Raw genomic sequence first — 13,724 nt, 5'->3', positions numbered from 1 at the left:
TGAGTGACGCTGCGGCGGCTGGAGGGAGCCGCTGACAGAGCGGCCGGGCGGACATCCGTGGCACCCCAGGACAGATTGTGGGCACGTGCCACCCCAAAATAGGGCTAGCGACGCCCCTGGCGTGATATTTTGCGTGGTAACTGTTATCGCACGCAAAAAATTTGCTCTTGCGCGTTAACGTTTTTCATGCATTAAAGGGAATGTCCAAGCAAAATAAAAAAATGAGTTTCACTTACCTGGGTCTTCTACCAGCCCCATGCAGCCATGCTGTGCCCTCGTAGTCACTCACTGCTGCTCCAGTCCCCCGCTGGCAGCTTGCCGACCTCGGAGGTCGGCGGACGCATTGCGTACATTTTTACGCATTCCCGCTAGTGCAGGAACATTAACACATACATTTTTACGCATTACTGGTTCAATGCGTAAAAATTTACGCATAGAACCACTAATGCGTAAAAATGTATGTGTTAATGTTCCTGCACTAGCGGGAATGCGTAAAAATGTACGCAATGCGTCCCGCCGACCTCCGAGGTCGGCAAGCTGCCAGCGGGGGACTGGAGCAGCAGTGAGTGACTACGAGGGCACAGGATGGCTGCATGGGGCTGGTAGAAGACCCAGGTAAGTAAAACTCATTTTTTTATTTTGCTTGGACATTCCCTTTAATGGTCGCGTTCGCGCAATAAATTTGCGTTATCACGCGAACGTAAACGTGTGAAAAATTTGCGTTAATACGCGGATGTGAATTTTTGTGCGCGATAACCTCTTTTTCTGGCAAAACCCGTTTTTCATGCGAAAGTGCACTAAAACGTGCGAAAAGCCGTGCTAACAGTTAGCACAGTTTTGTGGATCAAGCTCATACAGGTGTAAAATCTGAAAAAAAAATTGGTAAGGTCTGTTAATCAACATAATGATAAACGGGAAATTCAATCAAATTTCTTGCTCAAATTAAAAGAAACATTTCGATTTTTCTGTACAACCAATCGTTTTTATTGTATCCTGCTTGGCCACCTTTGCAGTAACTCTGGGTCATTGTGTTCCTGTCCGGGTGGTAAAGCTGCACACAACAGCCTTACTTCCTAATACCATCTAAAAGGAAACCGGAGCCGAAAAACAAAGAATCAAAACTTACCCGGGGCTTTCTCCTGCCCCATAAGTGTGTGTCCGTCGCCGTCCTCCCGCAGTCTGCCGTTCAGCCTTGATCAGCATGCGCAGAAGGCCATGACTGAGCCAGTTACCGGGGCTGATATCAGCTTAACAGCAGACCGCGGTAGAATGGCGATGGACTCGCACGTGCTGATGGGGTTCAGGAGGAAGTCCCGGGTGTCAGGAACCGGCCCCGCAGCACGCCTGCAGGTACGGTTCCCAACTGCGGGTTTGACCAGATCGAGAGGGGAAGCAGCCTTATTCGAGTTAACACAAGGCTGTGACCCCTCAGAACACTTCTCACTGCCTCCACTAGCTGTTGCTAGACACTTCCACTCTGCTGTCGAGTGACCTGCACGCAGTCCGCGTTTCCGTATCTGGGTCAGCTTTTGCGCTTTAGGCCAAATACGGGAACGCCGCGCGCACACACACACAGTAGCAAGGCACAATCAGGCACTGAACTTGTAACGCAAGTTACACTGCAGACTCTCTAGGCTATGAGCGTTGGCTTAGTACAGCAGAAGTCAAACTTATTAAATATTTAATGTTCTAAAAAGTGGAACAGTGCAGACAAGAATATATACAAAAGATTAACAAAAACAAAGATAAAAATTACAAATATAAAAGTTACAAGGATGCACAACAAGACAGTTTGCTTAAAATAAAATGGGAATAAACGTTACCAGCATATAGATCTGAGCGTTGTTGCGAGGAGAACGCGGTTCTGGTCAGACCCTCCAAAGAACTACAACTCTAGATCTTCCTAGCTGAGGTTTTATAGCCAGATTTGTGGCCAGGGGCCACTCAAATGTCCAGATCCAGGAATAATCCAATTTCCTCAGGTGTGACAGCACATCCTTGCTGAGTTTCCTGTTAGCCTTTGAAGTTTGCAGAGATTTCCCATCTCCCCGTAGATCTAATTTCCACAGGTAAAATTGTAGCCTGGCACACACATCAAATGGACTTTTTCAACATTCCAGCAGGTTGTCATATGTAAATTCCTAGCTCAGGCTGGTGTGATCTGCAGCCAGTCCAGATGACAATAGTACACATCTGAGACAGTATTTCACAGCAGATCAAAGGTGGGGACATGACTGCTATTGGCCTAATTAGCCATCTCCTAATTAGAGGCTAGCAAACCAGTTTAGCAGTTTCTGCTCCTACTAGTCACAAGAGTTCATCCTTCAGACACAGATGTACTATATACTGTCATACAGACAATCACAGCTTCCCCCAAAGCCAGACTGGCTTTAGCAGACATACACATGATAGTCAGAAAAATATGGCTTCCACGAGATACAATATGGCTGCTATGTTCTGCATATTACCGTACATATCATCATCACCACATAGATCCTCACACCGGGTAAGTATTGATTCTTTGTTTTTCGACAGCTCTTGTACTATATATATATATATATATATATATATATATATATACACAGTGGTGTGAAAAACTATTTGCCCCCTTCCTAATTTCTTATTCTTTTGCATGTTTGTCACACTTAAATGTTTCTGCTCATCATGAAACCTTTAACTATTAGTCAAAGATAACATAACTGAACACAAAATGCAGTTTTAAATGATGGTTTTTATTATTTAGTGAGAAAAAAAACTCAAAACCTACATGGCCCTGTGTGAAAAAGAAATTGCCCCCTGAACCTAATAACTGGTTGGGCCATCCTTAGCAGCAATAACTGCAATCAAGTGTTTGCGATAACTTGCAACAAGTCTTTTACAGCACTCTGGAGGAATTTTGGCCCACTCAACTTTGCAGAATTGTTGTAATTCAGCTTTATTTGAGGGTTTTCTAGCATGAACCGCCTTTTTAAGGTCATGCCACAACATCTCAATAGGATTCAGGTCAGGACTTTGACTAGGCCACTCCAAAGTCTTCATTTTGTTTTTCTTCAGCCATTCAGAGGTGGATTTGCTGGTGTGTTTTGGGTCATTGTCCTGCTGCAGCACCCAAGATCGCTTCAGCTTGAGTTTATGAACAGATGGCCGGACATTCTGCTTCAGGATTTTTTGGTAGACAGTAGAATTCATGGTTCCGTCTATCACAGCAAGCCTTCCAGGTCCTGAAGCAGCAAAACAACCCCAGACCATCACACTACCACCACCATATTTTACTGTTGGTATGATGTTCTTTTGCTGAAATGCTGTGTTACTTCTATGCCAGATGTAACGGGACACGCACCTTCCAAAAAGTTCAACTTTTGTCTCGTCGGTCCACAAGGTATTTTCCCAAAAGTCTTGGCAATCATTGAGATGTTGTTTAGCAAAATTGAGATGAGCCTTAAAGTGACTCTGTAACAAAAATTACAACGTTTTTTCTACCATCCTACAAGTTCCTAAACCTATTCTAATCTGTTCTGGCTCACTGCAGCACTTTGTACTATCACGGTCTCTGTAATAAATCAATGTATCTTTCCCCTGTCAGACTTGTCGGCCTGTGTCTGGAAGGCTGCCAACTCTTCCGTGCTGGTCTGTTCCTCTATGCACACTTCAGTGTGTGTTTTATTTACATAAGCCAGCAGCTTCTCTGCTATCTTATCAGTGATAGAAGAGAGCTGGATAAAAATCCTCCTCTGTTAGGCTGTGAAAGTAGCTGGCTGACACATACTGAGGAATTACAAACACAGGCACAGGCAGAGCTGTCTGCAGGGAGTCTGTCACTTCAGTGCATGAGAGAAGAAGGGGACAGAAGGTAAACACACAAATGATCTTTTGAGATTCAAAAGGAAAGCTGTATACAGCCTGCTTGTGTATGGATGTATTTTCTATGTGTGGACATATTGTACATCAATCTACTTCCTGTTTTGGTGGCCATTTTATTTGTTTATAAACAAACTTTTTAAAACTGTTTTTGACTACTTTTAATGCAGCGGGGAGCGGCGAAATTGTGACAGAGGGTAATAGGAGATGTCCCCTAACGCACTGGTATGTTTACTTTTGTGCGATTTTAACAATACAGATTCTCTTTAATGTTCTTTTTGCTTAAAAGTGGTTTGCGCCTTGGATTTCTGCCATACAGGCCGTTTTGCCCGGTCTCTTTCTTATGATGGAGTCGTGAACACTGACCTTAATTGAGGCAAGTGAGGCCTGTAGTTCTTTAGATGTTGTCCTGGGGTCTTTTGTGGCCTCTCGGTTGAGTTTTCTCTGCGCTTTTTGGGTAATTTTGGTCGGCCGGCCACTCCTGGGAAGGTTCATCACTGTTCCATGTTTTTGCCATTTGTGGATAATGGCTCTCACTGTGGTTCGCTGGAGTCCCAAAGCTTTAGAAATGGCTTTATAACCTTTACCAGACTGATAGATCTCAATTACAATACTTTTGTTCTCATTTGTTCCTGAATTTCTTTGGATCTTGGCATGATGTCTAGCTTTTAAGGTGCTTTTGGTCTACTTCTCTGTGTCAGATAGCTCCTATTTAAGTGATTTCTTGATTGAAACAGGTGTGGCAGTAATCAGGCCTGGGGATGACTACAGAAATTGAACTCAGGTGTGATAAACCACAGTTAAGTTATTTTTTAACAAGGTGGGCAATCACTTTTTCACACAGGGCCATGTAGATTTGAAGTTTTTTTTCTCATAAATAATAAAAACTATCATTTAAAACTGCATTTTGTGTTCAATTATGTTATCTTTGACTAATAGTTAACGGTTTTTGATGAGCAGAAACATTTAAGTGTGACAAACATGCAAAAGAATAAGAAATCAGTAAGCGGGCAAATAGTTTTTCACACCACCGTATGTATGTGTGTATATATATATATATATATATATATATATATATACCTTTTGACTTTGCATGTATATAGCTGTCTGCTCCAACATCTTGTAAGCAAACAGCAAGGAAGTCTGACGAAGTTGGCCAATAAATTGTATCATCCTGATTCAAAAACTTGCTTGTGCTGATGGCTATCACGGAACAATACTCTACTGCTACAACTAAGGTTAATTTGGACATTGGTACGTTCAGTATTGTTTTAATTCAAAACTTTTTTTTATTTTAGCTTGGTCAGGATATATTTTGAGTATTAAAACAGGACTCCAAGCATGATAAAGGAAATAAACCTATTGGGGAAAAAAATTACATTTCCCCAGACAATGTGGTCCACAGGCTCCTGCTTCTCTGTAGGAGATCCAACCTCTTCCCAGATGCCACATGCTGCCTCTTCCAAGTACCTGCCCTATAGGATGGTGATTGAAGCTGCCATAATTAACAGGACAGTTACCCAATTACCACTGAGCTGTGCAGAAGCTTGCAGAGTGGGGGTCACACCTATCTGAGGGTGACATTGAGGGAGAAGTGGGATTTCTTACAGGTGAAAGGATCACTGGGGAACAGAGGGATGCTTCCTGTTGAAGTGAGTTTAATGTTTTCTCTCGCTATAATGTTTTTGTTGTGTGTGTTGCACTGGATTTAAGGTGGCCACACACGATACAATAAAATGATCCGATTTTACGGTAATTCGATAAAAACGATCGGCTCTCCCGAAAAAATCGAAAGCTTTATTTTCATTCGACTGAAAAATCCGATCGGATTTCCCATTTTCTTCGATTTTAATCGATACGGAATGCCAGATATTTTTCTTCAATCTTTCTAAAGATTGTATGGTGTGTGTTGGATTGTCAATTTATTAATATACACACCCTAGTAATTTTTTCAGAGTTTACAATCATTTTTATCATAATTGGGGGAAAAATTGAACATAGGTGTGTGGTACATTGGTCATATTTTTGAAATGTTACAATCAGTCAGAAAAATTGATTGCAATTCTTAAATTGAACAGATATTTAAAAAATTGTATGGTGTGTAGCCACCTTTATGTTCATGCTTGGGATCTGAATCTTTTACTTGCAGTTGCCTGACCCACTGGTACTCCCGAGTTGTGTTTCAGCTGCCTCACCAGGAGATCATGGATGGCTTGAAGCTGTGCCTTGTGGCTGCTCTCCAAAAATACCATGAGGTGGGAAACATCTGCTTGTAGCACAACATGATTACATCTTAGACTAATCATACACAGCAAATCCAGTCTACACTTAAATTATTAGTTATCATTCTGGAAAGGACAACATGCCTTGGTCATGGATCATTGGGCACTGATCTGTGATAAGATACTAATCACTCTGTGACTTGTAAATCCATTCTGAACACTTGCCTATTGCTTCAGAGCAAGGGGCAAAGTCTTGACCTTGACATAGTTCTGCCCACATTTCCTGTAGTGTTGCATTATGCTCTTGCTGTATTGACACATGTATGACATGACCATATGCAGTTATGCTCTGTTTTAAGAGAAGCGAGTATGCATGAAAGAAGAGTTTTTCAGCATCCTCTCAACTGGCTTCAGTGGGGACAGGCCCATTACACCAACGTTGTGGTTCTTTGTTGCTTACTTTTATGTCCTGTGTCGTTATTTGTCTATTTGTAAAAGAAATGTGTCCAAAACTTCAGATTAACAACGCCAACCTAGTAGAATTTGATGTTCGCACCCTTGTGAAAACTAATGAGTGTGCTGGGGTCAAAACCCAAGTATGTATATGTAGCGGCTCATCAAATATTATAACAAAATACTCCTAAATGTGCAGTAATATAGGTTCTAAATAGGACCCATATCCTGCATGAACCCGGGTTCAGTGTGTGAAAATCCTATAAGCTCAAAAAACAAACAACAACACTCTCCCCAACAATAAAAACCCACCTTAAACAAATAAAGCAGTTGGATATATTAGTGACATGATGACAGTGTTTAAATCAACTAGCATGATCCACAATGTGGAAAAAAGTGCTACAGTGCAATATATTAGTGAACATAAGTTGAGCTTATGCAGATCGCTAATTCACAGGATACGACAGTGTACAACCCATAGATAAAGTGCATGAGAATAATGCAGGAGTGATACTTAGCCCGAGTGAGGGTAGAGTGAGCAGTTCAGCTGGAGAGACGGCAGATCCCCTCAGGCAACCCCACTAGTTCCGCGGGCGCAACCCCGCTTTATCAAGGAGAGGAGGAACCGTGTGTGTCCGCCGCAAACCGGCGTTTAAATGGAGGTCGGAAGGTGCGTCCGTGTCCCATGACGTCACCGGATGTGACGTAGCGCAGAGGAAGGAGGAAGCGGTGGTCAGCCCAGAAGCGTTCCATCGCTGGAGCGCACGGAAGGTAAATATAGATCGCTCTCTATCCATCCACCGGGGGGGGGGGGGGGGGGGAAAGATAAAGAAAAGAGAAGAGATGAAACCCTGTGTAGCCCAAACAAACTTCTACCTATTGAAAGAAAAACGGTTAAGTTACCCAAATATAGTACTGTTTCATTAAATGTATACATCCATAAATGAGAAACATACTATTCATATATACATATCCTGATAATAAATCTCTTAAAGGGGACCAACTATATATGAGAGAATACAATATATATCAAAATAATAGAGTCCCAAATGTCTCTAGGAGCGTGCGCAGATCGCCTGATTCCCATAAGTTAAGGCTTTCAAAAGCAGCCCAAAAGTCCATTGCCAAAACTGGCCCCATGTCTGACAAAATCCATGTTCATGTATTAGTCCAGCAAAGTCCAAAGGTCCTGTCATGGATTCGCCATAAGGTCCAGTGTTCTTTATGTATTTGTGTCCATGGGGCAGCTCAGGAATACAAAAGGGTCCATCAGGTTTCTGCACATGGCTCCATAACATGTCTCTCGGTATGAACCAAGTACATCTGACTGGTTTTCAAACCCCGTGTACTCTATACATAGAGAATAGAAGGAGAGGAAGTGGAAAAAGGAAAAAAGGAAAAAACACGGTATCAGTGACAAAGAAATTTCTGATGTTTATACCTTCTTTCAAATCTATCCCCACTCTCAAGACAGGTAGGACATATATCCTTTTCCATTGAACCTTAGTATTCATATAGATTTAACCCAAAAATCCAGACCAATCGATTTCTTCATTAATACCATTTGGTGACATGGCATTGAGTTGGTATATCCATCTGGCCTCTCGCTTGAGAAGCTGTTTGGATAAATTACCACCTCTTATGCCCAATTTGATTTGTTCCAGCCCACAAATTTTTGTCCCTACATAGGATCCCCTGTGTGTATCATAATAGTGTGCTGCCACTGACGTAAGACCCTTTCCCTCCTCCAGATCTCTTTTGGCCAACCTAATTGTTGAGAAATGTTTTTGGATCCTTGTTTTCAACATGTTGGTTGTTTGGCCTACATATATTTTGTTGCACGGACATATTATGGCATACACCACTCCTTTGCTCTTGCAATTTATATATTGATGAATTTTATAAGTATTTTTTCTCTCCCTATCCTGTACTTCTCTACAGGGTCGCATATACTCACAAATGTTGCAATTTCCACAGGGGTGGCTGCCACAGAGTCTACCTGGAGTGCGTTGATTACCTGTGGGTCTGTAGTGACTAGAACAAAGTGTATCTTTTAGAGTTGGACATCTTCTTGCGGTTATAGAGGGGTGTGGGCTGATAAATTTGGCAATATCTGTATCTGAACATAGGATAGGCCAAGTCTTATTCAAAATTTTATAAACATCTCTCCATTGATTGTTGAAGATTGTGCTGAGCCTTACCATAGGCCTAGAAGTATGTTTTTTCGTGTGGAGTAGATCCGGGCGCTCGGACGATTTTGCTCTTTCATAAGCTTTGGATATGACTTTCCGGGGGTAGCCTCTTTCCCGAAACCTCTCGGTCATTGCGTGAGCCTGTGTGACAAAATCATCTGAATTAGAACATATGCGTCTCAACCTGAGAAATTGGCCAGTGGGTATGTTATTTTTCAAAGACCTGGTATGTGCACTATTATAATGTAGCAGTGCATTCACCGCTGTTTCTTTACGATAAAGATCTGTGCTTAAACATCCCTCACGGGAGAGTCTGATTTTCAGGTCCAGAAAGTCCACATCTGTTGATGAAATATGTCTTGTTAGTAATATGTTCATCTGATTAAGATTTGAGACATCTATAAATTGATCACACAACTCCCTGGGTCCCCCCCAGAGCATAAAGATGTCATCTATGAACCTATACCACCCCAATATGTAACAACGCCAACCTGCGCAAGGTTTCTTTGTACAAAAAAAAAGGACTCAGATTCTTAAAGGTAAAAGCCCATCTCAAGTATTCCTTGTAGGCATTTTCAGTTCTGTCTGATAACATCTACAGACATGAAAAAAATATGATCGTTGTATGGTCGTAATTCTCCCTTAAATTCTTCACCCAGTCCAATGGTGTGAATGCACAATTCACATGGCAGTCAGACTGGTTGATGTAATCCATCTGCTAAAAGAGGTTTTACACAGACACAATCATGTTTGCTTTCATCACCCAGGCATGAGTGTTCATTTGCACAGAGGAGATAGGTAGGAGTAGTCTCCAGCTTATCCATGAGTAAAATGCCCCTTGCTGTCGCCCCCAGTAGATGTCTAATGGGGCCTCAGTCATTTTCTGTATCTGACTGTTGTAAAATTGGCATTCTGGTGTAGTTAGTCTTTTACTTAGTATGTTCTCTATAACTACTCATTACTGTGTGTAACTGATAGCCAGGTTGTTACGCTCCCTGCATAGGTAAATCATGTACTGCCAGAAAAGATTGTGGTGTACCGAGATGGAGTGTCAGATGGACAGCTCAACACAGTGCAGAATTATGAGATTCCGCAGCTACAGACCTGCTTCAGTACTTTTGGAGATTACTCCCCTCGCATGATTGTGATCGTAGTGCAGAAAAGGATCAGCACCAATCTGTACTGTTCCGCGTCTGGAGAATTTGTCACTCCTGCTCCAGGTACCGTCGTGGACCACACCGTCACCAACCGCGACTGGTGAGCCCCTGTTCTCACTTTTCTTTCATCTCGGTTTAAATGTTGTGCATTTATGTGCAGTAATATTTACATTATGTCACCTGTGTTCCTTAGGGTGGATTTCTTTCTGCTCTCCCACCATGCCAGGCAAGGTTGTGGCATTCCCACTCATTATATATGTGTCTTGAACACAGCAAACCTCAGCCCTGACCATCTACAGAGGTAAGGCAGCCTAAAATGAACCCCTGCTTACTTGTTATTTTTAAGATGACACTGACAGTTAGAGGTACCTTCATGTTCTTGAGAGTTAACCTTTGTCCAACTGTTTATAGTCTCTCAGTCCTGAGGTGTAAATTGTGCCCACCCTTCCTCCCTCACTTAGTCCTCCTTTCCACAGAAGGCTTAACTGCCCGTTTGACGAGCAGTTCAGCCGCCCGGCTGCCGGCCACAAGTGCCATTTGGCTGCAGTTACATGTAGCCGAATGACCGCGTTCAGAAACACCACCTGTGTCACGTTTGAAACTCAACAGCGTTACTCTGCAGCAAAAAAATAAAAAGTCTGTCGCGCCTGAGCTTCCCTTGTTTAGATACAACCTCATGAGGAAAAGGGGGGAGGGTGTCCACAGCCTGTGGCGAGAACTGTTGGTTGCTGTGGATACTCTCTGGGGAGCATGGTGCACTCCACACGGGTGGGGCGGCTAGAGGAGCATTACCAACCTCCTTTATGGGTAGGTCATTGTAGAAAAATTATTTCCTTGGTGCTCAGTACCCTTTAGTTATCTGTATTGTACTACCAATATAGAGAACTGTCAGTCCTGGGAGTACGGATGCTGCTTTAGTACTTATAACTTACTCTACAAGTCCACCCAATCAAAAATTATCACCATTTCATTCCATTTTGAAAATTTCACTCATGGTGACTTACTGTAGAACACTACAAGCCGCAATATGTAACAGAGTTGCACCCCATACATTATACCTTAGACATGTTAATTGTTTGCCTATTTATTTATTTGTTGACAACTCTGACTTGTTTTCATATTCACGATTTTTTTATTTATGTATTTATTTATTTTTTTGAGAGAGAAATCTGATCGAATTTCCCTTTTTTTATCAATAAGGAAGTCGATAGGGAGCGGCCAATTTTTCTGATTAATTTACCGGTATATGAAAAATTTTAGGGTAGATGGTCAATTTCTTGATTTATAGACTGTAGCTATTTTTTCAAGAGTTTTCGATATATATATTTTTTTCATAATGGGGCCAAATGGAATGCGTTTGTGTATGTGACACATTAGTAAGATTATTATTCAGAATACAATCAGAAAAATGAGTTGTTGTTGTTCTCTTTAAGTGTACCAGAGCTGACAAAATTGAAAAAATGTAAACATACCTGGGGCTTCCTCCAGCCCCCTCCGGCCTGATCTCACCCACGCCGCCGTCATTAGCCTTCTGCATCTTTGGTAACGGGTCCTGTCATTTCGGCCAGTTGGCATGCGCAGTGAGCACCTCCATCTCGCTGTGGCTGGAAGCGTTTTGCGTAGTACTACTGTGTAGGCGCAGAATGCTCCTAGCCACGGGAGCGAGACGGAGACCGAAATGGCGGGACCCGAAGGTTTAGGATGGCGGCGTGGAGCAACCAGGCCAGAGGGGGCTGGAGGAAGCCCCAGGTATGTATAATTTTGTACTTTGTCATCTTAGAGTCCCTTTAAAGGGAACCAGAGAGGAACGGTTATAAAATATAGAACAAGCTTTTATACATACCTGGGGCTTCTTCCAGCCCCATAAGCCTAGATCGCTCCCTCGCCGCCATCCTCCGCTTCCTGTATCGGCGGTACCGAGTCCCGTCACTTCCGGTGGACGCGTCCAATTGTCCGCATCACAGGGGCTCCCTCCATACCCGTACGCATGAGGCTGCGCAGTAGGCAGCCTCATGCGTACGTATATGGAGGGAGCGCCGTGTGATGCGGACAATTGGCCGCGTCTGCCGGCCGACTCGCGGCAATGACGGGACCCGATACCGGCGGATGCAGGCAGCAGAGGACGGCGGCGTGGGAGCGATCCATGCGTATGGGGCTGGAGGAAGCCCCAGGTATGTATAAAAGCTTCCCCCCAACGTCTCTGGTTCCCTTTAAGGCGTGGCCACATTAAAGAGTACAAGAGGCAAACATGACCACGCTGGTCATGACATGCTTTGTCTAAATGATTATGGGGGGTCACGGGATTAAATATTCACCTGTCCTGATGTCTTTCCTCCAGGCAGGCCATCCCTCCGCCTCCCCTCAGAGTTGGGTCATGGCGGTTTTTTTAAACTGGCCGCTGTGACTCGGCCACACCGACCTCCGTGGCCGCTGCCAGCTTGGCAGCCGTGGCCTGATTAGTGACCTGCGGAGGTCAGAAGAACTTTGGCAGTCACCAGAAACATGGCTGCCGCCGTACCTGCTAAGGAGGGTAGCGGAGCAAAGCATCTCCTGTGCCCCAAAGACTGTAGGACAGGTATGTATTTAATTCCGTGACCCCTTCCTCATTTGGACAGGGCCTGTAATTGACAGGATCTTGAGTTTTGGAGTACTCTTTAACACTAAGCACCCTTAACAACCCCCCAATTATACTGTCCAAAATGACTAGTGCTCGCTGATAGAGCTGCTCAAATCCGGAACCGGGAGATACCCGGCTAGTTCTTAGCAGATATCTCCCAGTTACCTGTGCGGTGTTAGCGGGGGGGGGGGGGGGGGGGTCAGTCTTACCTGTTTGACGTCTTCTTCGGTCTGTCCCTCGGCGCCTCCCACGATGCGGTCCAAGCGGTGGTCACGTGATCTCAAACATTTCCTCCTTCAGGGTTGAAGGAGGAAGTGTTTGTAATCACATGACACGCGTGGAGCGCATCGTGGGAGGTGCCAAAGGACGGACGAAGAAGACGTCAGACAGGTAAGACTGACCCCCTGCCCAGGTAACTGGGAGATATCCGGATAGCAACTATCTGGGTATCTCTTGGTTCCGGATTTGAGCAGCTGTACACGCTAATGGAAAAGATGCCAAATTATATTTTCTGTTTTTCTAAATTGAGAATTAAGTTCAGTTGTTCTAAATAAATATTCTCTTGTTATTGCTCTGCAGGTTGACCTTCAAATTGTGCCACATGTACTGGAACTGGCCTGGAACCATCCGAGTGCCAGCACCCTGCAAATATGCCCACAAGCTGGCCTTCCTCTCCGGGCAATTCCTACACCACGAGCCCTCCATTCAGCTTTGTGATAAACTATTTTTCTTATAGGTGTTGGGAACAGGAGGCGTCATTTTTGGCCCATCGCCCACACAAATGACCTTGCTTTGAATAGCCTTCCCTTTTGCTTTTTATTGTTCTGCCCAGGGATCATGCGCTAGATCTCTCTCAAAACTGATTTAGCTTATAATAATATTTTATTTTATAATATTTTCATTGTTTTAGTTGCTGTTGAGGAAAAGAGACGTCTGAAGTTCTTTCCAGACTTGTTTCTGACCACCTAGAAATTAAAAGCCAACAGACATGCCTGTGTTATGGTTTATACTATGGAATGTGTAATACTGTGTGGATCCTGTTGTACAAAAGAGTGGACATCAGTGGCGTGATTAAGAACTAGCCAAGTTCCCTTGAAATTGACACAGAAAAGAGAAGCTTCACTTTCCATAAAAAGTTTTTGGTAGCTTGGTAAGCTTATAAACCTTCCCAGCCAGTGCTCTAATATACACTGTGGACTGTGAATTCACAGCAGTGAAAGTCAGG

At 43.5% G+C, this 13,724-nt stretch overlaps 1 protein-coding gene across 1 annotated transcript in view; it reads left to right on the top strand.

Annotated features, from left to right (window-relative positions):
- Positions 1–13,488, top strand: part of PIWIL2 (piwi like RNA-mediated gene silencing 2) — a 217,451-nt gene extending 203,963 nt beyond the window's left edge. The window contains exons 20-23 of the mRNA XM_068274691.1: positions 6,008–6,113; positions 9,729–9,982; positions 10,076–10,183; positions 13,079–13,488. Of these exons, the coding sequence (XP_068130792.1) occupies positions 6,008–6,113; positions 9,729–9,982; positions 10,076–10,183; positions 13,079–13,235 (625 nt within the window). The 3' untranslated portion in view covers positions 13,236–13,488. The remainder of the gene's footprint in view (positions 1–6,007; positions 6,114–9,728; positions 9,983–10,075; positions 10,184–13,078) is intronic.
- Positions 13,489–13,724: the final 236 nt, after the last annotated feature.

Source organism: Hyperolius riggenbachi, chromosome 3 (assembly GCF_040937935.1).
Source record: "Hyperolius riggenbachi isolate aHypRig1 chromosome 3, aHypRig1.pri, whole genome shotgun sequence".
Lineage (NCBI taxonomy): Eukaryota > Metazoa > Chordata > Amphibia > Anura > Hyperoliidae > Hyperolius > Hyperolius riggenbachi.
Note: the sequence above shows the minus strand (reverse complement) of the source record. Positions and strands in the feature narration are given on the sequence as shown.